We start from the raw sequence: 23,223 nt of genomic DNA, 5'->3' as shown, positions 1-23,223 counted from the left end.
ACGTGTTTTGTTGCTCTGATTGGCCTGTAAAGATGTGACAGACAGACCTTTCATCCAATCACCCTCCAAGTTTTTTTTCAAAGGCTCTTCCCTTTCCCAAACGCTATGAGTGGTTTTCCAGACGTGGTTGCCATAGTAATGACGTGGTTGCCAAAGTGATGTCTAAAATCATTTTTATTGTGCTGATGGGGTCACTTAATAGTCCACCGTCTTTCTATGAAGGAAGCGAGTGTGTAAATTTGTATTCAAACCTCAGTCTTCTGTCCTAACACAAAGGATGTTGGGCTCATTCTTAACCAGCAGGGCGGTCACATAGACTGTTTTCAGAGGCCTTAAATGTGTTTAAAAGTTTAAGAAATTAAGCTCAAACATCAACAAACATATCCAGCAAAAACTACATAAATAAATGTTTGATTGTATGGTGAAATTAAAGTGTAATCACATTTTACTTCCCTGGAATTCGGCCTGTATTTACCCTTCAGATTGAATCAGGATAATCCAGATTTTTTGGATCAAAGGTTTTATAAATCCTGCTCAAAGTCTAGTCCAAACGTTTCTGAAGGTTTGATCCAGATCAAAGTGGAGGCAAAGTTACGTGACTAAATCGGATATCAGAGTGCTTTTTATTCCTTTAAACATCACATTTTTAAGATTTTATTAAACATCATTGTAGAAATCGAGCCAGTCCTTCTGATCATTCTGGCTTTTTCCTTATTTCTACGATTTAACTGCTTTGATGCACAGTCGGAAAGTTTGATGTAGACGTGATCAGAATAAGCTATGATGCTGAAGTGGCAATATAGACTGTGCTAGAGTCTGCCTGTCATTTTAATAACCTTTTTTTATATAACTGTCTAACTTAAATCAGACTAAACCTTTCCTGTTTTAGCTCAGTTAGGGTAACCAAAATCATTTCTATTTGCTAAATGCCAGAATAATAAGAGAGATTTTTTTATTACTCTCTTCAGTGATTCTTGCCCAGGTGTCTGGGAAAAAAGATAATGGCAAAAGTCCTGAAGTCCCTATTGGACATGCATACTTTCATTTTACTCTGTTTTACTGTGAAATTGGTAAATTCAAATGTTTGATCAATATTTTAACTAATACATCTCCTCTTCTTGCCATAAATGGCTACTTTTCCCATGATAATGAAGTAATTTCACAACTTGTCTAGAAAATTGGCAAAAAAATTGACACATAATGATGGGGAAAGAGGGTATAAAATTTCTCAGTTTTGTCCCCTCTCTTTAGTATATCAGGTGTTTTGGTCCAATCATGCTCCAAACTGCAACATATTCGATTACCAAACATGCGTTGTTGAAAACTGTTTAGAAACTTGGGTCACAATCTTTCCTAAGACAGACTGGTGGGTCCTGAGGCCGGACCAGTTGAGAACCACTGCTTTAAACTGTATGACTTGGGTCAAACATTTTGGGGATCCTTCCAGAAGCTTCTCACAAGAGGTTTGCTGGAATTTCGGCCCGTTTCTCCTGACAGAACTGGTGTAGCTGAGTCAGATTTGTTGGCCACCTTGCTCGCACATGCCTCTTCAGCTTTACCCAAACATTTTCTATTGGATTAATATCAGGGCTCTATGATGGCCACTCCAAAACACTGACTTTGTTGTCTTTAAGCCACGTTCTTACTAATGTGGTGGTATGCTGAGGATCATTGTCCATTTGGAACACCCATTTGTGCCCAGTCTTTAACTTCCTAGATGATGTCTTGAGAGGTTGCTTCAATATTCTACATAATGTTCTTTCCTCATGATGCCATTTATTTTGTGAAGTACACCAGTCCCTCCTGCACCAAACAACCCCACAACATGATGCTGCCACCCCCATACTTCACTGTAGGGATGGTGTTCTCAGGCTTGCAAGCTTCCTCCTTTCTCCTCCAACGATGGTCATTATGGCCAAACGGTTCAATTTTATATTTCATCAGACTGCAGGACAGGTCTCCAAAAATGAAGGTCTGTATCCCTGTGTGCATAACTAAACTGTAATCTGGCTTTTTTATGTTGCTTCTGGAGTAAAGGCTTCTTGGCTGAGTTGCCTCTCAGCCCATGTGGATCAAGGATTGGTTTCTCTGTGGATAATGATGCTCTCTGACCAGCTTCAGCATCTTCACAAGGCCTTTAGCTTCTGTTCCAGGGTTGATACACGCCTTTCACACCAAGGCACATTCACCTCTGGGACACAGAACCTGTCCCCTTCCTGAGCGGTATGATGGCTGGACACTCCCATGTGTTTATACTGGTGTGAAACTGTTTGAACAGATGAACATGGCACCATCAGGTATCTGAAATTGAACCCAAGGATGAACCAAACTTGTGAAGGTCCAGAGGTTCTTTTCATGATATCTTGGCTGATTTCTTTGGATTTTTCTTTGATGTCACACAAGGAAGCAGTGTGTTTGTGTGTGCCTCCAACTAACTCACATGTTGTCAGTTAACCTATAAATGATTCCAAAGCCATTACACAATCATCTATATGGCACATCTTCCAAAGTCCTCAATAAACTCCAGCACATTCAGAACTCCGCAGCACACCTCCTCACCCACAACCACATCACCCCTGTCCTACAAGAACGCCACTGGCTCCCCATCCCCTCTCATATTCAATTTAAGATCCTCCTCCTCACCTATAAAGGCCTAAACCAACAGGCCCTCCCTTATCTTACTGACCTCTTCCACCATCACCTCAGGATCTCGTCATGGTATCTCTGTGCATTCAAAATGCCATCAATAAAATGCACCTGTGTTTGTTGTCCATAGCATACACCTGCCCATAGCATAACCCCACGGCCACCATGGGCCACTCGATACACTATGTTGACATCAGCAAACCGTTCACCCACACAACGCCATACCTGTGTTGCCATCTGCCCTGTACAGTGAAAACCAGGATTAATCCGTGAAGAGAACAGCTCTCCAAAGTGCCAGGCGCCATCGAATGTGAGCATTTCCCCACTCAAGTCGGTTACAGCGATGAGCTGCAGTCAGGTTGAGACCCTGATGAGGATGGCAAGCATGCAGATGAGCATCCCTGAGACGATTTCTGACAGTTTGTGCAGAAATTCTTAGGTTATGCAAACCGATTGTTGCAGCAGCGGTCCGGGTGGCTGGTCTCAGATGATCTTGGAGGTGGAAATGCTGGATGTGGAGGTCCTGGGCTGCTGTGGTTACACGTGGTCTGCAGTTGTGAGGCCAGTTGGATGTTCTGCCAAATTCTCTGAAACCCCTTTGGAGACGGCTTATGGTAGAGAAATGAACATTAAATTCAAGGGCAACCGCTCTGGTGGACATTCCTGCAGTCAGCATGCCAATTGCATGCCCCCTCAAAACTTGGATCATCTGTGTCATTGTGCTGTGTGATAAAACTGCAGATTTTAGAGTGGCCTTTTATTGTGGCCAGCCTAAGACACACCTGTGCTATAATCATGCTGTCTAATCAGCATGTTGATATGCCCAAAACAAAAGTATTGGATTTATGTTTTTGTTCAGGGTAATTTTAGTAATCCTAACTGACTTTAAAGAGTCTGATTTGATGTCAGACCGTGAAAAGAAAGTGGTCTGCATCTTTTTATAGTGTCTGTACATTTCTGGTTTCAACTGTAGATATGTAAATTACTTTGCTTTTTATGCTATTGATTATGAAATAACAGAATTGTATCATTTTAAAACATGCTGTGTCAGAATAAAGACCCAAGATGTGTTGAAATATTTGACAAAATAACTCTCAGGCTCTCAAAAAGGGGTTCATTTCATTATTTGGCTCAACAAAAGGTGCAGACAAGCTCCTGCACATGGCCTAAACCGCACAGAACATTGGCTTTATTCCAGTTCCGTTCTCAGCCATGTATATAAAGGAGATTGTGTTGTTTGAAATACATTGTACTAAAAATTATCTAAGTTTAAAGAACTAAGACAACCTCATGACCTACATCCCGTCTTAATGTTTTTTAATGTGTCATGCACCTTAGCTGTGACCACCTAGTGTTTTTTTTTATTCACAGTAACATTCATGTTCAGTATCATGCATGATCCCTAACCAATAAAAATCAACACAGGCCAGCGTATAAGGCTTTAAAAGCTTGTTATATCACAGGGTTAGGTGGCTGCTGCAGCGTAATCTTCTTATCGCAGCGCCCGGTTTAAAACCTCTGACTGGGAGGAAGCCGGAGCTTAAAACTTCAATCAATGAAAACCTGTCAAAGGCTTGGAGTATGAGATGTACAGTGCCTTTTAAAAGAATTCACCCCAATGGATGTTTTCCCCTTTCACTGATTTTATAGAGCAATCATGGCTGCATAAATATTCACCCCTTCTAGCCCTGGGTATGAGTGGAGAGGTTTCAATCATGATTACACATCTGGACTCTGCAATTTTACCTATTCTTCTTTGGAAAACTGCTCAAGCTGCGTCAGGTTGCACAGGGATCAAGCAGCCTTGATGAACAGCCTTTTTTTTTTTTCCTGGCCACTCCTGAACCTTCATCTTGTTTCTTTTTAAACCATTTCTGTGCAGCGTTTGCTGTATGCGTATCTGAGTTTTCTTCAACAGCGGCTCTCCCATAAAGCTTTGACTGGTGAAGAACCTTGGGAACAGTTGTTGTACGCAGAGTTTCTCCCATTTCACTGCTGAAGCTTGTAACTCCTTCAGAGTAGTCATAGATGTCTTGGTGGCCTCTCTCACTAGTCTCCCTCTTGCACGTTCACTGTTTGTGAGGACCGCCTGATCTAAGCAGATTTGTACATGTCCCATATTCCTTCCATTTCTTGATGATGGCTTTAACTGAACTCTGAGGATGTTCAGTGCCTTGGAATTTCTTTCAAATTCGTCCTATGACATACTTTTCAGTAACCTTTTCTCTGAGTTGCTTGGGAGGGCTGCAGGGTGGTGCAGGGGCATGCACTGCTGCCTCACAGCAAGAAGGTTCCTGGTCTGCTTCCTGGTCAGGTCCTTCTCTGCAGAGTTTACATGTTCTCCCTGTGCATGCTTGGATTATCTCAGGGTACTCCAGCTTCCTCCCACCACCAAAGACATGCTTGGTAGGTTAACTGGTGACTCTAGTTTGGCTACCGGTGAGAGCGTGCGTAGGTCCAGGGTGTACCCTACCTCTTGACCAATGAGAGCTGGGATAGGCTTCAGTTGCTTGGAGTGTTCTTTTGTTTTTATAATGTAATGGTAGCCAGGAATCTGTGTGTCTTTATACTACAATCACTGAGACACATTCACTGCACTCAGTGGATCATTTCAGTAGTGAGACTAATTGGCTAGACCTCTGTTGAAATAGGTCCCTCCATCCTCCCTGCTAAGTGAGGCAGAGATGGCAGACAGTAAACATCTGAAAGCATGATTTTGGGACCCAAAGCTGATTCTTTGCATCTCTATCCTGTGTGATCAGTCAGATCATCTTTTTAACAGACAGCTGCTTCATTCCTGAGCAGCTCGAGGGGGAAGTTCAGGTGACAGTCGACCTACTTTACCCGCCGCTCTGTAAACTGTCGGCTTGGCTGGCGTCCTCTGTCTTTATCCACTTTCTCTCTGTTTACTCCACTTTCACATTCTTATGCAACCTCCTGCTCTGCCTCCCATTTCTCTCTTTTATCTTCTGCTCTGTCATTTTGGGTTTATTTCACAGAGAGTCTCTGCTGCTCCGTGCACTTCTTTTAAAGGAGGGAACATGAGCTTTTCATTAGACAGCAGGTTTTCTGCTCAGATAAAGGCGCTCTTGTCCTCTGGCTGCCAAGCATTCACCTTCATAACTGCTTTCAGAGCACACCCAGCTGAGAAAATTACACACAGCAGAATAAAGTTACATCTGATGAGCTTTTTTCCTGCAGATGTAAATGGTTTTGTGCGTGTTAAGTTCTCTACTCTGAGTTTTTATAGGAATCCTGGGGTGTTCCTGATTTTTATGTGACTCTAATGTACAAACCGTCCCGTTTTCACCTGTGCACACAAAATGTTTCTGTTACATCACACCCTTCACATTCTGATAATATTACATAACTGCCTTTCATGTAGTAAGTGTGTTGATGTGTGTTTTCAGGATGTGCTAACCCCGAGGAGCTGACCACAGAGCGAGCCCACTCTACTGTGGAGGAGATGTTTGAGACCCTCCGAGGTCTGAGTCACACCAGAGACCACCTGAAGCAGCTCCGCTCCGTCTACACGGCCAGCGATGGAGTTCACCAGGTCTGACACAAACACAAACACACGATAAACTGTAGATGTAACAGATGAACAGATATTTTCATAAATGTTTTTAGACATCTTTATGGCTACACCAGCAAAAGAAAAATTCTTAGCTGATAACGTTTCCTGGGGAATGCTAGCTGGCACGAGAGTTACGAGTCGGTGAAACTAATCACCTATGATTTTTTTATAAACATTAGCTTGAAACATAGACTTTAAAAAGAATTGGACAATGCCGGTGTGACGTAATCCTTTTGTTTGCATTAGGCGGACTCAAACAGCTTTTGAAGACAATTCGTGGTGGCCTCCATTTTGAAACCGCTGTCTCAACTTTGGATCAACTTAATAACAGACAAGATCCCGCCCACTGAGCTCAACTTCCTGTCAGCTAGCTAGCTAGCATTCTGGTTGACAGAAATGTAGTTTCTGCCTGTCAAGCAATCTGTCAATCAAATGAGACATGCCAGTCAGTGCGCAGTTTTTCCTTCATATTATCTAAACCATTGTGGTGCAAAAAAATCCACCCCCCGTACAGTGAGAGCACATGAAGACATTAGCTGATGAGACACATTTTATTTATTGAACCAGGCTGTAAACCAGTTTATTTTCAGGGTAAATAACATCTTTTTAACATGTGTTGTGTACGGGGCTTTGGGTGTTCCTGCAGCCAGCCTCAAGTGGACACTTGCCATATTGCAGTTTTTTGCACATCTGCATTGGCTTCATTTTTCAGGACTAGAGATTGCTGCTTGGATTGAAATCTGAGTCTATAAACTCTTTTAAATTGTAATAAATCTCCCACCACTAGTTCCACGGAACTTTACCAGGTGGAAATATGTTGTTTTTAGTGATGGACTGTTGTTGAGCTTGAAGTGTTTTGATTGCTTGCATGTTTGTTTTTATCATTTGTATTGTATGATTTTACAACTTCCTGTCCAGGGGCTACAGAGGAATCTGAGCTTTATAGTGAAATAAAGTGGTATGTAGGCTGTTGAGGGTTGTACACACGTTTGGCTACTCAACCGAAGTGAAAAGAGGCCACATACCAAAGCACAATATTGTCAGGTTTTTGGCACTGACAATGATAAAAAGTGAGTACCAGGCAAAGCTGAAGGTAGAGGATGATCTGCTGTTATGCAATCCTGCATCAACTGCTTCAATGCAAACTCAGAGTTCCCACTAAATTAGAAGGTAAAACATAAGAATAGAGATAGAATGCAGACAAAAAATATCAAATATTAAAAAGTTAAAGTTTAAATGTTATTATTGTAGTTATTTAAAGGTTTTTAAACCATGGGCTATGTCCGAAATCATTCCCTATTCACTATATAGTGCACTCTATAATGAATACACCATTTTGTAGTGGTGTCCACATTCTGAGTGAGCACTGTTATTCACTATATAGTGCACTGATTCTATCCCACAATACGTTGTGAAAAGTAGTGAACAACCAATGGTCACTAGCCCAGCAATATTTACCATAATGCATCACGGTTGCTGCTCTCAAACATGACAGACAAGATGAGCACAGGAACACATATAAAAACTTTTTTAAATGCTTTTTTGTTTGTTGGTTTTACCAAATCTGTAAGAGAATATTAAGGATTCAAAACAGAGTAACTTTTCCCACCATGATGATTACAAGACCGTCATCTTTTTGCAAAAATAAGGGATAATACACACAAAGCATGTATATTATTTTGTCACTATAGAGACTACTTTTTAATCTATTAGTATATTTATTTTTTTTGTGAAAATACTTCACATTTTGTATCAGTTTTCATTGAAATTCTACCGTTAATTTTGATCCTCAGCCGTTGTCAAGGAAATTTATGAGCAGTTGCTGGTAATGATGACATCATCGCCTGCGGCCGGAGTAGTGTCCAAAATCATTTTTGTGTTTTGCAGTTGAGTCCACTATCTAGTCCACTATATGCTGCTCACTATAGAGTGGATAGGGATTAGGGAATGAGTGTGTGGTTCTGGACACAGCCATATTCTTTATGGGGGTGGGGGTCCATGGAATAAAACACTTTGAAAAACCCATAGAATCAAGGCTTTAACTTTGCCAGAAGTCATCAAATTGGGGTTTTAGATGATGTTGACAACTTCAGTACACAAGAGTGGTTCCAGTACTTGTTCGAGCTAGACAGTTTTTCTGGAGTTTGTCTGCAATTTTTTGTAATAAAAAACAAAAAAATTGCCCAGTATTGCCCCGTATAACTATTCCTCTGAAGTGAAAAGAAGCTACATATAGGATATTAATCTGCAAAGAGGAACAAAGAATGGTGGAGCTAGCTGCTAATGTTAGCCACGCTGTAGAGAGTATATCAGGCTTGCATAGTACCTGCTGACATGAAGACCCTGTGAGGAATTTGACTGTTTCCTGAGGATTTCTTTCCTCTTTAAACTAGTCAGTTAAATGAAACATAAATAAGCATTTAGCCAAACATTTAGACTATAATGAAGCATAATTCTTTTTTCTTTTTTTTTTTTTCTTGGGCTGTACGGTGATGCAGCCTCATAGCAAGAAGGTTCCTGGTTTAAATCCTAGTTAGACTGGCCCTTGGATTCGGGGCCTGTATGTACTGAGTTTGCATGTCATACCTATGCATGTGTGGGTTCTGTCCAGCTTCTTCTCACAGCTGTAAATCTTACTCATTATGTTAATGGTTGACTCTAAATGGACAGTAAATGGGAGGGTACCTGGTGTTTCAGTCTGTTCAGACTGGCTGGAGACGTCCAGCCCCCCTGCGACCCTGAAGGAGCATAGATAACTGATCAATGGATGCTTCTTTTATGGAGGCCACAAGCACATGCGTGTTAATGAATTCCCTGTAATTCACAGAGTGGCTTTAGCTCTATTATTGATAGCGTTTCCAGTGTAAGAGAGTTTGTGAAACACAGTTTTATTATCTAACCGCGACTTATGTCAGACTTGGAAACACAAAAGCATCCGTCAACAAAAGAGACAGTGAAAGACGGGCAGAGAAAGCTGCTGTATGCTTTTGTTGAAGCTCAGCATTTATTGCAGAAATATTTCTCCCTCTTTTTTCTGTTTCTTTCATAACTTTCATGCTGAAGAAAATAAAAACAACCTCTAAAGTACAGAAAAAGAAAAACCGCACCTCAAACCTTCATCGGCTAACCTCTGTGCTCCCGAAAAATAACTCTGTGGAAAAGCCGACCAATCAGAGCTGAGACCAGCGGCTCTGAGGCTGACCATGAGAAAAAGGTAAGAGCCTTTTGATGAGGACAAAGCTTTCAGATGCACACAGAGGCTCTCCTGAGTTACATAAGCTGCAAGTAGCAGACAGTTTGTGAAGAGGCTCTCTCGGTGAACTCCTTCTTTGTGTCGCCATGACGCAAACAGACCAGGACAAAAGAAACCAAGGCCAAAGGTCTGCTGATAAATCTGAGCCTGTGTTGCCACCACTGCTACAGAGGGAGAAATAAGTGAATAAAACATGAAGGAGAGCGGCTGTGAGTAATAAAATAATTCACTTAAAATTCTCTTCTTGACATCGAGGGGAAGGTCAGAATAAAAATTTTGGATTAGGGAAACACTTGGCTACACGACGATCATTTACATCATTAAGTTATAAAAGAGGTGTTCGCCTCTAGGTCTTAGAAGAGCCTTAAAGCAGCATTTCAAATTTTGATATTTAACTCTTTCACCTTTTAATAACACTTTCTGAATCAGTCTTTGGAAACAGTAACTTTAGTGACATCTAATGACGTCCATCCCATTTTTCAAAGCGCTCTGGTCACCAGCTTTTGGCACTGTTACTTCTGCAGCAGAGGAACATAGCTCTGCTGCATGAGTTCGCTCAACGGCCTTCATCTCAGTACTAACTAGAAGAGGATGGTGATGGAGGAAGTAAAGAGGAGGAAGCTGGACAAATGCAACCATCAAATAGGGGTGAACATGAAGACAGACATGATTGGCTGTATAGGCTACAACAGTGTTACTCAACCCTGCTCAACCGAAGAGCCTAATTGTTAAAAACTACATTTGCAAGAGCCACAATCTAAGTGGTGAAAAATGGCAACTGAAATAAGTTAAAGGTGGCACAAGTGGTCAAAAAGTGGCAAACACTGGGAGAAGTGGCGGAAAGGGCAGGAAGTGGCAAAAATGGGTGGGAAGTGACCAAAAAAAAAAGGTTAAAAGTGGCAAAAAATCAGAAAATAGGTAGGGTAAAATGGGCAAAATCGATATAAAGGTGGGGAAAAGGAGCAAAACCATGGCATTTCATTGCAAAAGGCAGCTTAAATGGGCAAGAAGTGGTAAAAATAGGCAAAAGGGGCAAACACTAGGGAAAAAATAGGCAAAAATGGGTGAGAAGTGGCAAAAAAATGAGTTACAGGTGGCAAAAATGGTCCAAAGTGGCAAAACCATGGCAATAAATACGTGAAAAGTTAATAAAATAGGCAAAAGTAAAAAAGTTGGAAAAACAGGAAATAGATGGCATTTAACAGCAAAAGGCAGCTTAAATGGGTGAGAAGTGGCAAAAAGGGGCAGAAAAATTGCAAAAAACTGGATAAAAGTATCAAAAATGGTTGAAAAGTGACAAAAAGAAGTGGCAGAAATGGGCTAAAAGCAGGAAACACTGGGAGAAAACTGGTAAAAATGTGAAGAAAAAGTGGCAATAAAGGGCAAAAAATGGGTGAGAAGTGGGGAAAAAAATGAGTTACAGGTTGCAAAAGTGGGCCAAAAGTGGCAAAACCGTGGCAAAGAATAAGTGAAAAGTGATCAGCAAAAAGGTTGAAAAATGGGCAAAAAACATCAAAGTGTAGCAAAATGGGAAATAGGTGGCATTTAATTGCAAAAAGGCAGCTTAAATGGGCAAAAAAATTGGCAAAAAATTGCAAACGGAGGATAAAGTATCAAATAGAAGTGACAAAAATAGGAATAATGTTTCAAATTTAGACATAAAAGAGCCACAAATCATCACTAAAGAGCCACATGTGGCTCTAGAGCCACGCGTTGAGTAACACTGGGCTATAAGATGATTTCTAAATCAGCTGGCAGTCAGATGATTACAGCAGAAGTTGTTCATATTTTGCTGTACGCACCCCGCTGGGATCCCCCTACATTTCCATGGAAAGCATGACGCAGGAACAGCACTCACCCCTTGAATACAAGAACAGAAATGTGAAACTAGCCTGGACAAAAACAATGGTACCCCTAGAAAAGATGAACAATAATTTGGGACATGTTAAACTAAGGTGTGTCCTGCAATTAGCATCACAGATGTCTTCAAACTTGTAATCAGTCAGTTGGCCTATTTAAAGGGTGAAAACAAGTCACTGTGGTGTTTGGTGTCATGGTGTGTACCACACTGAACATGGACCACAGAAAGCTAAGGAAACAGTTGTCCCAGGAGATTAGAGACAATGATCGACAAGCATGTTAAAGGTAAAGGCTGTAAGACCATCTCCAAGCAGCTCGATGTTCCTGTTACTACAGCTGACCATATTCAGAACTTTAAGAGGAAAACTGATGACACATTAAAGAGACAGATAATACCAGCGGTAACCAAAGAGCCCAGAACAACTTCCAAAGAGGTTAGAGGTGAACTCCAAGGTCAAGGTTCATCAGGGTCAGAATGCACCATCCATCACTGTTTGAGCTAAAATGGACCAAGGCCAGTCCCATCTCTACCTCCTAGCCCCTCCCCTTCATCTACCCCTTCCCATTGCCCCTCGAAGCAGGGTGGTAAGGGGTAGGGATGAAAATCTCCCCTTAAGAAATGAGACGCCACTTGATTGCTGTTCATCATCACACATTGCCGATAAACAGCATGTCATCAGAAGTTGTCAATAAAGCTCCAACCATCTCCTTCATACTATGGATCTCCATGTTGATCTTTTCCATTTATTTGTACAGTTAACAGTCCTTATTAAACATGTACATACTAAAAATACAATAAACTCCCAACTCTTGAAGCTTAAGATTGAATATGAGAAAACACAGCTGTTGTATTTTCTATAATTATGTATAAATGACAAAATATTTACATTCATATCTTCATTTGTACTCCATTGTGCCATTTCACAAGTGAACACAGTGCATGGTGGGAAATTCTAACCCTGCAAAGCAGATGGATTTGCCCATTTCCATGTTGTCACTGGCAAATCCATCTTGCAAAAATCTCATCTGAACAGTTTGACCCCGGTTACAGAGTGACAGGACCAATCAGCGTTGAGGGGCAGTACTTTCAGGCGCAGCAGAGTCATGACATATGCAAGCAGCAAGAAGAGGCTGGTGCAATTATGGTGGAAGACATTAGCATGGATGCTGCTAAGGTGCAAGTTTTATCAGAACTTGACGGCATTTCTTCATTAGAAGAAGAAAAAAGAACAGCACTGGGTTTTTTCTTTTCAAAAGTGACAAAAGTCTTGTACTGACATGTCTACAGTCACCATGGTTTGCGTTATGCAGTTCTCTACAGACTTTACTCCTCAGTAGGGGCTACGTCACGTATTTTGTGGATCTGATTGGCCTGTAAAAATGTGTAAGACAGAATGTTCATCCAATCACCCTCTGAGGTTTTTTTTCAAAGGCTCTGCCCTTTCCCAAACGCCGTCTATGGAAACTATCAAGTGATGGATGCCAACAATTTTGTCTGGCCCATTTTTTCAGTTTTGTGTAAAATTATGTAAATTTTGGCTTTTTTTCTACTGCTTTTTTGTGTTGTTACAATGCACATAAAGTAAATAAACGTGTATACCAAAAACATTTGTAATTGCAACCATTTCTGGGAGAAGTGGCGTATTTTCTGGAACAATTCCAGGGGTGCCAGTACTTTCGTCCATGACTGTCATCTGGTGGATCCATCTTGCTAAACCATAAGCTTCTTCTTCTCGATCTCTCTTCCTATAAAACATGCTGAGGTTTTGTCACAGAGCAATGTATTCTTTTAACTTGTGCATGTGCAACCTTGCGCTGCACTGAGCCTAGCATGGCTCTACACAGAGCCAGTGAATGGGTTTTACAGCAGAACTGAAAGCCCCTTAACTCTTGATAGAAATTGTGCTCAGTTTTCATAATCACAATACCGTACGGTAACTTCCTGTTCTGTCAGTGGACAAAGAGAGGGATCTGACTGATTCATCTCCCTGGTCTAGTCTACTCAGGACTCACTGAAGCTGAATGACAGCTACGTTTCATGTCATCCTCATCCTAATGTGCAGACATCCTCCCCTTTGCTGCTGTGTGTTCTTGCATGTGAACAGCAATGTGTTGTATCACAGCAGAACTGTCTGTTCCTGTTCCAAAAGGATTTTGTATTAAAGAAAGAGGAGTGCACGTCTGCCAGCTACTGGATGTTCTTGTCAAACATCAGAAATCCATAAGACTCACTCAGCACGAGGCCGCTCCAGCGATCAAGCCAGTTGCTGCAGGTCGAGACGCTTTCCTCTTATTGAAGGTTTCAGTGAAGAGCAGCTCTTCTCCCTCGAGTTTAGACACAAATGAGGGGGGTCAACACGGGTCAGGACCTCTTATTCCTCAGGTCGATTGCACCGAGAGTCATTTAAGAGGCTGGTTTTATTAGAATTAAACTGTCAGTATCATTAAGGATGTTTTTTATGAGTGACATGACTGTGAGCTGTAGTGAATAATCTTTGTCTGTCTCCTTAAGCAGAGGAGTGTTTTAATGGATTTATCATAAATGTGAGTCACAGTTGGTCTGATAGCTCTAATCAGGTTTGCTTTATTCTAATCATAACCAAACCTGCAGACAGAAGCCCTCTGATGCTTTTTCACCTCATGTTCTGCACACTTGTTGCACAGCAACATTGAAATTGCTCATCTTCATGAGTACATGTCATGCTGAGAGTATCTGAGCTCTGCACAGTTTCTGGGAAAACGACATCAATGAAATCATAGTGAAGGAGCGTTAAACAGCTGGAGTCTGAAGCTATCTGTTAGAGGAGGACAGATTTATCAAATGTTTTTCTGACTATAAATGACTGCACTGTCATCTCTGTGAACATTCACTGTCACTGGAGACTCAAAGATGAGAACAGAGGCAACAAGAGAGGAGGAGAGCTTTGAGATTGATTTAAAAGCCCAAGGAACAAAAAGAGATTCATTCAAATTAACAGTGCTTATGCACATTTATAGTCACAGGAGGGGTAATGTGGATGTGAGGAATAATCAATATGAATGTTCCTCTTGACAATCATTTCAAACAACAGAGCCATATCTGATCTAAAAACTGAGAATACGCTACAGAATGAGTGAAGTTGCTGTCCTGTTGTCTGTGTATTTCTCTATAGTGCTGACTTTGACATAGAGCGTCTCCTCTTTGGGGTCGCAAGACACTGAGAGGGGTCACCAGATACCTTAAAATATAGAAGAGCATTTTTTAAATGATTTCAAATAGTTTATTTTACCCATTTTTATGAAAAGATATTCATAAAATTTGTTAATTGTTAAACAAAAATTGGTAAGATTTCTGCTGTAATCAAAAAAGCTTCAGTAAAGGTATTTACACACTGAGTCCATTATTTTTGAATGCGTTTTTTTTTTTTCGGATTGGTAATCCAAAAAAACGTCATGCTCTCGGACCTTGCACACTGGATCCGATGCGTTTTTATTTGCCTTGACTGCGAAAATTCGGAGAATGTGGCAAATAGTTTCATACTGCCACTGTCACTCCTTTAAAGTCCTGCTGGATCCATCCTGACAGAGAGTTTTATTCAGCACCCATTCATGCGTAATAGCGCTGAGCCATGCTGGAGAAAAAGAGAGAGCAACTTTACAATTCTGTGTCTGTTATGAGCTGTGAGAAGGTTACAACGTATGCCTTTATCTGTTATATTTCCATAGCTGATATCCACATTACACACCTGTGTTTGCGGCGAGAGGTCGGGAGTGGGAGATAGAGAGGAGTTGGACGGGGTGAGTGAGCAGGAGAGAATAAAGTAACGGGCGCTGATCCGAATCATGAACCACCCTTATATCTGTTATATTTCCATGGTTTATATCCACAGAATAAATGAGCACGGTGTTTAAAGTGAGGTTAGTGCAAGAGAGAAGGAGAGAGAGAGGGGGAGGAGGGGTCTGGCGGGGGCAAGCAAATGAGGAGGACGCAGCGGGCACTGTGTTGAATCATCACTCACCCATTTAAATGACTTGGACTGATGCGAAATTTCGCGTAAAATCGTGCCTGTTCCAAAAAAAATATGACGGATGAAAATTTCAGAATCAGTCAACAAATGTCATTAGAACAACATGAGCTCAATTTCTTTGTTTTTCAACGTGCAAAAAATTCGAACGAAATAATCAGACCCAGTGTGCCTTAAGTCTGCGCTGGCCCCTGACAAATCCAGAGAACGGGCCCTCCCCAGCTGGGATTTATTGATGATATCAATGCATGTGTGTTTTATCAGGAGCATTGGTGCTATTGTCCTGGCTAACAATTTCCCCATTTTGGAGTAGAAAAGTGTGTTAAACTGTCACTGGTATTTAATGTTGTGGGTATGTAGTCGTGCCACTTTTTAACTGCTTTTCCCACACAATTTTGCCATTATTACACCACGTTCCAAATTTTTATGCAAACGATATTTTTCACAGATTTTCCTAAATAGTCAATATAAATGACAGTGTAAATTTCAAGTCATCAACTATTAGAGCATAATTCAAATTTTATCAAGCCTCTCAATGATAACCATTTGTTTTTTCAATCAAAACGTCTTAACTGGCCAAGTTCCATGTTAACATAGGAACCCTTCCTCGATATCACCTTCACAATTGTTGTATCCATTGAACTTGTGAGTTTTTGGAGTTTCTACGTGAATTTATTGTTAAGATGTCAGAATAGCTTCCAAGAGCTTCTCTTTGCAAGATTTTTCTAATTGTCCTACATTATTTAGACCAGTGATTCTCAACTGGTGGATCAGGTCAAATCCCCTAAATATCCACATTTCAGTTCAGGAGTACACGAGTACAGTCGTACGATCTACTCAGCACTGAGCATTTTAGCGAACTTTACATTTTTGGAAAGCTTTTTGACAGGTGTTTTTGTGACACTCTGATCTCAACATGGAGAACGCCGTTCTCACAAACTTTGAATCTCTTCGGCCTCTGATTGATCAACAGTTTGGAAAACTCTCTGCGACACAGTGGAGCAAGATCGCCACAGGGGCCTGGGATTCATCCATCGAAGACATCCTGGCTGATATTTTGATTAAAATCATGCCAGCTCTTCTTCAGACCTTAGGAAATCTGTCGTGCCCATGTTTCAAGAGTATTTGATCATTGGTGCGACTAAGGCTGAACCAGCCACATTAAAAATGGGAGACTCCCTCCCAAAAGACGCTGTGGGTTCCCCTCACGCTGAAAAGCAGACCGAGAGGGAAACTTCAGCTGAAGAAGATGCCAGAAAAGAAGAAAAATTCTGCATTGCTGTCAAATCTTTTGGAAAAACTGGCAAAAGACCTAGAACAGGACAGCAACCCTGTGGAGGGACTCACAGAGGACTCTCAGCCCTCCAAACTCGAGAAGGAAGATAGATCTGGTGAAGTGCTGACCCCAGCAGAAGACAACAGCTATGGGCCCTCTGATTCAGGTAAGCTAACAGCAACTGAAAAAGAGGACCCTAACAAGGTCACAAATGAGCCGTCACCAGTCACAGAGGAACGTGTCCAGGTACTCTGGAAGCCGGAGTACATGGAGAGACAGGGAGAACATGCAAACTCTGCACAGAAAGGCATTGACCGTGAACCAGGGACCTTCGTGCTGTGAGGCAACAGCGCTAACCCCTGGGCTGCAGCAGCATGATATTTTTCTCTCTGATTTTCCTAAATATTAATGCAAATGACAGTCAGTATAATTTTCAAGTCATCAACCGTTGGAGCAGAAATAAAATCAACAGCTATTTCAATCAAAACATCTTAACAGGCAAAGTTCCATGTTAACAAAGGAGCTCTTCTTTGATATCACCTTCGCTATTCTTGCATCCATTGAACTTGTGAGTTTTTGAAGAGTTTTGGCTTGGATTTCTTTGCAGGATGTCAGAATATCCTCCCAGAGCTGCTGTTTTGATGTGAACTGCCTCCCACCCTCATAGATCTTTAGCTTGAGGATGCTCCAAAGGTTCTCAGAAGGGTTGAGGTCAGGGGAGGATGGGGGCCACACCATGAGTTTCTCTCCTTTTATGCCCATAGCAGCCAATGACACAGAGGGATTCTTTGCAGCATGAGATGGTGCATTGTCATGCATGAAGATAATTTTGCTACGGAAGGCACTGTTCTTCTTTTTGTACCATGAAAGAAAGTGGTCAGTCAGAAACTTTGTATCCTTTGCCGAGGTCATTTTCACACCTTCAGGGATCCTGTAGGGGCCTACCAACTCTGTCCACGTGATTCCAGCCTAAAACATGACTTCGCCACCTCCTTGTGACATCACAGCCTTGTTGGGACAACCATCCACTACTCCCCCATCTGGACCATCCAGGTTTGCACAGCACTCATCAGTCAACAAGACTGTTTGAAAGTGAGTCTTCCTGTATTTCTGGGCCCACTGCAACTGTTGCTGCTTGTGAGCATTGGTTAGGGGTGGCCGAATAGTAGGTTTATGCACAACTGCAAGCCTCTGGAGGATCCTACACCTTGAGGTTGGTGGGACTCCAGAGGCACCAGCAGCTTCAAATACCTGTTTGCTGCTTTGTAATGACATTTTAGCACATGCTCTCTTAATCCAATGAATTTGTCTGTCAGAAACCTTCCTCATTATGTCTTTATCTGCACGAACCCGTCTGTGACCTGAATCAGCCACAAATTTCTTCACAGTACAATGATCATGCTTAAGTTTTCGTGAAATATCTAATGTTTTCATACCTTGTCCAAGGCATTACATTATTTGATGCTTTTCAGCAGCAGAGATTCTTTTTCTTTCCCAAATTGCTGAAACCTGTGGCCTGCTTAATAATGTGGAACATTCTTCTTAAGTAGTTTTCCTTTAATTGGGCTCACCTGATAAACTAATGATCACAGGTGTCTGTGAGCCCTGAGACACAACACCATCCATGAGTTTCATTGAACTCAAAATGTTGTATGTTTATGACACTAAAATCCAATTTGCATAATAATTTGGAATGCGGTGTACAATAGGATATACTACTGGCATTTTTGGTTGTCCTGTTTTTATCTTACTCTCAGCACAAAACCTATACACAACCATGCATTTGATGTAAAAGGTCAGAGGTTTGATGTTGTGATCGGGTCCTAAAATGGGTGAAGAGGGCTGAAAAAAGTATGAAATCTACTGTCAGATTTACTGTATATATCCTGGATAAAAAGAGCTGCTGCTTTAAGCAGTCAAACAATCCTCTAAAACAAATGCTGGATGCAAAACTGCAGAAAATTAAACCTGCTCCAAAAAAGATTGAAAGTTTTAAAGTCATTGTACAAACAAGATTAATACTTTTCTTAATGTTCTCCTAACTTACTGGAATTTAAAATATTTGATCTTCACATCAGAAACATCTTCGATGAGTTTTGGAGCTGCATTAACACACCCCTGCTGCACTGGCATAAACATAAAGATGTAGGCGGTGGAATACCTTCATTTCACCGACACATAGGAGGACGCTTAGTCCACTTTGCACCTCCTGAAGTCAAAGAAAGTTCATCAGCACATGAACAGAAAGGATTGACCAGGAATGATCACAACACAGCTGAACTATGAATTCTGGGAAGAAAAAATACAGGATTAGCACATCTAAAGTACAAAAAAAAACATTTTCTCCATGATGAATTTAGGAAATTCCTGCCAAGAACACAGAGCCTCCTTATAAACCACCATTTGTCATTTCTTCACCTCGGTCTTTGTATAAAAAGAACAAACGATGAGTATCAGGCTGATCTGTGAATGAAAGAGGAGACGTGCTGTACTGTTTTTAAAGAATGTCATGTTTTACATAGAGCGGGAACAAATGCAGCGCACGTGCTGATGGAAATTTGTCCATTTTGAGAGATGTCAATGAGATTCAGAGTACAAGTTCATTCTCATTTGGCTAAATTATTTCTTAAGACATTCCAGTCTGGTCTGTCCTCCCCTGTGTTTTTGTGATTGTGTTTTGTAGAAATCTTATAAGTAAGAAAACGGCATGAGGCCTGATTTCCTGGACTTTAAACGTCCAAAATGGAGAAGGGCCTTAGTAAGAGAGGGGACCAAGAACCTGACAGTCACTCTGACTGAGCTCCAAAGGTCCTGTGTGGAGATGGGACAAAGTTCAAGAGGGACAAGAATCACTGCATCCCTCCACTGATCTGGGCTTTATAGCAGAGTGACTAGACAGAAGTCTCTCTTCAGTGCAAAACACAAAAGCCTGCTTGGCTTTCATTTGGAGTCTTTTGCAAACTCCAAATGGGCTTCCATGTGTTTTGCCAGAGGAAAGGCTTCCATCTAACCACTCTGCCATACACCCAGATCAGGGGAGGTCTGTAGCGATGGTTGTCCTTCTGGAACTTTGTCCCATCCCCACACAGGATCTCTGGAGCTCAGGCAGAGTGACCATCAGGTTTTTAGTCAGCTCAAATGACTCAGACCAGATGAGTCTTGAAGGAAATCCATCCAAGCAATCTTTATTTTGCATTCGCAAGACTGTCCCAGATGCTCATAGAGAGAAAAACCACCTCTGGCTCTGGCTATCCCCAGCATTAAGGCCAAAAACAGCCTGATCTGAGTTTGTTGGCGTGCAGATGAATTTGTTAAGCACTGGCATTATCATATGACTGATTGTGTTGTTTTCAGCCAGTGGGTGTTTGTTGTGGTGATTAAATTTGTTTGCTTTTAGCTCTTTAGGTAGCAGATGAAACTGGAGAGTTTGTGTCAGTGTTGTGTTCACACCTGTGATGCTGTTTGTGCGTGCGCGGGCGTGTTATCCAGCCGGAGGTGAATCACTAATGTGTTTACTAGTACAGGCTGACCCATGCTGCAGGGCTGTGTTGATTTAGGGAAATGTTAGCTTATATAATTCATGATTTATACAACACTAGCAGCAGGATTTTCCCGGGTTTTATTCCTCTGCTGCTCCGGGATCAGCAGAGTGGGAAGCTGTGAAACATACCGCTACTGATTCTCCATAATGAAGCAAGAGGATGGCTGTGGGCAGAAACACCTGCATGCATTAACATTTGGATAAATCTGAGTGTTTTTCTTGCTTGTTTAAACAGTTTAAGAGATGGAGTCATTGCTGCATAATCAGACATTTATTAAAAACAAGTAAGGAGTCATGGTCCTCTCTCCCTCACATGTCGCTGCAATGTTTCATGTAAAATAAGGAAAGTTTCCAGTGTCCCAACTCTGTGAGATAACCCGCTGGTCTATTTTAAGGCTTCAGCTATTCAGAGCACTAAAACACAGCTCTGCCAAGTCTTATCTGGGTCTTTATTGTTCTCAGAGACAGCAAACTTCACTCCCATAAAGAAGAAAATCTGTCTTGTAGCCCTGATCCGAAGCTTTGAGGTTTACAGCGGGTACATTCTGTCCTGGTTAGCAGGGTAGGAAAAAATGACTGTGTGCTACTGTGAAGAGATTTTCTGCCATGAATAAAGCTCTAGGAATATTAGAAGGCATTTATGGAGTTTTAGTCTCAAAGGACGCCAACATTTCATTGAAAATACCTAAAAAGTGAAGGCATGAAAGAGGGCAGCTGATGACTAATGTGAGGATCCAGGTTCTGTAGATGGTTTTTAAAGAGAAGGTTATGTCAAATGAGAGTCAGCATCAGAGTTTTAATGCACCTTTTGTTCATCAGCACTTAGCTTCATCATAAAATTCTCAAGTATGGCCGACCTTCAGGGTCAAAATTTGTTTTATATAATGTTAGCGCAGTCTTCTATTACTGGTGAAACATAAATAAAATACTGGGTTACATAACAGCTTTTCGAAATTTCAAAATAGGTTTGGAAAAAGTTTCCATGAACAAAAGTTGTTGATTATACCCTCTAGAAATCTTCCATTCTGTACAGTACTTTCTATAACCTTTTGTTGAGAAACATACAGACTAAACCAGGACCTAACAGCTGTTTCAGACTGGGTGCATGGGGGTTGCATAACAGCTGTGCCACAGGTTGATTTTCATTTTTGGATGCATGTCATAAAGAAGGGATGTACATGATTCGAATGGTTGAAGTCAGATCCCTCCATAGCTGGCACCAGAATAACTAGCTATTTAGAAACATTTTCAGTGTTTTTGAATCATTTAAGGCTGAAGTTCTTCATAGTACGAGTAGCTGTGATTGTACAAGGTGTGTCTAAAATATAAGGTCATTTTCACACCTGATAGTCCGGGGAACTCAGTCCATTTTGGAATGGAAATTGCAACATTGTTGCACTTTCCTTTGGTTTGGTTTGCATTCACACTGCTCTTGGCCAAACGGACCAAACCATCTGAACACCTACAACCTCTGCCCGTTAGGGGCACTGTCGTCACAAACAAAAGTCAACCACGAGGAAAAGAAGTCGTAGAAGAAGACGAAACCGGAAATTCATCTCCTTCTGCTGGTCTTTTCTTCCACATAAACAATGAAAAACACAGAATTTACACTGTCTTGGGGTGTCTGCTCTTGCATTGGGGCATCAAGAGCAGGCAGCAAGGTGGTGAGCTGTCCAGCATGCCATTCTTTACATGAGACGAATAAATCAGTGCCGAGTACACCGTGTTGCTATGGCTACACTAACGCCAAGCGAGGTACTGACATGTGTTTGGGTGTATTAAATCACATATAAATCCGTATATCATTACGCCACATATCATTATGCCACTTCCTGCCTTTGGTTTACAAGTTTGTCTGCTTTGCTTTCACACTTCAAACGACACACACCAGTGTTTGTTTGGAAGCAGACCAAGACCGCCTGTTTTCAAGCGGTCCAGAGTCCACTTGTTTGGTCTGCACCAGGGTTCGTGTGAGCTTTCACACCACTCCAAACGAACCGGACCATTCGGAAAAATGGACCAGAGTTCGTTTAAAGCAGACCAAACAGCTCTGGTGTGAATGTGCCCTAAGAGGACTTAGCATCTTAGGGATTAGCAGGTTTTGCCACTGTGTGACGTAATATCCAGGGAGTATATTTTTGCAGTTTTGGCTCTCTGCAACTATTGTATGTTTATTCATGTGCTTTTGTTAACAGCTCCTCAATTTCAGGCCGTCAAGCAATGGGCACAGAGCAACGAACCAACCTGAGGTTTCTGGTCCACCTGGGGAAAACTCCATCAGAGCACTGGGCCTACTTCATCAAGTGTACAGAAATGAGACGATGTCACACTCACAGGTTTTCAAGTGGCACAAAAGGTTCAAAGAGGGATGGGAGGACATGAAAGACAACCCCAGGAGCAAAGGCCTTTAACGAGCAGGACTAAGGGTGACGTTTAAAGGCAGGTGGTCAAGGCAATCGTCAGCTGCCTGACCGATTGACAGTGTCTATAAGATTATCACCAAAGATTTGGGCATGTGGAAGATCTGCGCAAAGATGGTGCCAAAGATGCTGAAAGATGACCAAAAGAAGCCGTGTCGGAGAGAGTCATCACTGGTGATGAGTCATGGATCTTTGAGTATGACCAAGAGACCAAGAGCCAGAGCCTTCAGTGGAAGAGTCCAGAGTCGCCAAAGCTGAAGACAACAAGACAGTCGAAGGCTAAAGTCAACATGGAGTTTTTGCCACAGGGCCAGGTGATCAACCGGCATGTCTACAAAGAGATCCTGTAGTGTTTGCTTTGTACATTGTGTAACAAGAGGCAAGAGTTGTGATGGGACAACTTGTGGCTGCTTCACCATGATGACACACTGGCTCACACTGCCCTGAGCAGCCAGCAGTTCCTGGCCAAGAAGAACATCATGGTGCTGGAGCAACCTCCCTACTCACCTGACCTGGCTAAGTGCATGTTTGTATCCTTTTACCAAAGCTCAACAAGGAGACTGGTTTCTGGATATGGATGCCATCAAGAAGGCCATGATGACAGAGCTGCGGAGAATCCCAGAAGAATCCTTCCATAAGTGCATGG

At 41.7% G+C, this 23,223-nt stretch overlaps 1 protein-coding gene across 1 annotated transcript in view; it reads left to right on the top strand.

Moving 5' to 3' along the window:
* scfd2 (sec1 family domain containing 2) overlaps nucleotides 1-23,223 on the top strand; it is a 282,684-nt gene that overhangs the window by 238,343 nt on the left and 21,118 nt on the right. Inside the window, exon 6 of the mRNA XM_041790453.1 lies at nucleotides 6,057-6,202. Within this exon, the coding sequence (XP_041646387.1) occupies nucleotides 6,057-6,202 (146 nt within the window). The remainder of the gene's footprint in view (nucleotides 1-6,056; nucleotides 6,203-23,223) is intronic.

Source organism: Cheilinus undulatus, linkage group 7, assembly GCF_018320785.1.
Source record: "Cheilinus undulatus linkage group 7, ASM1832078v1, whole genome shotgun sequence".
NCBI lineage: Eukaryota > Metazoa > Chordata > Actinopteri > Labriformes > Labridae > Cheilinus > Cheilinus undulatus.
The sequence above is the reverse complement of the archived record's forward strand: the minus strand, read 5'-3'. Positions and strand labels throughout refer to the sequence as shown.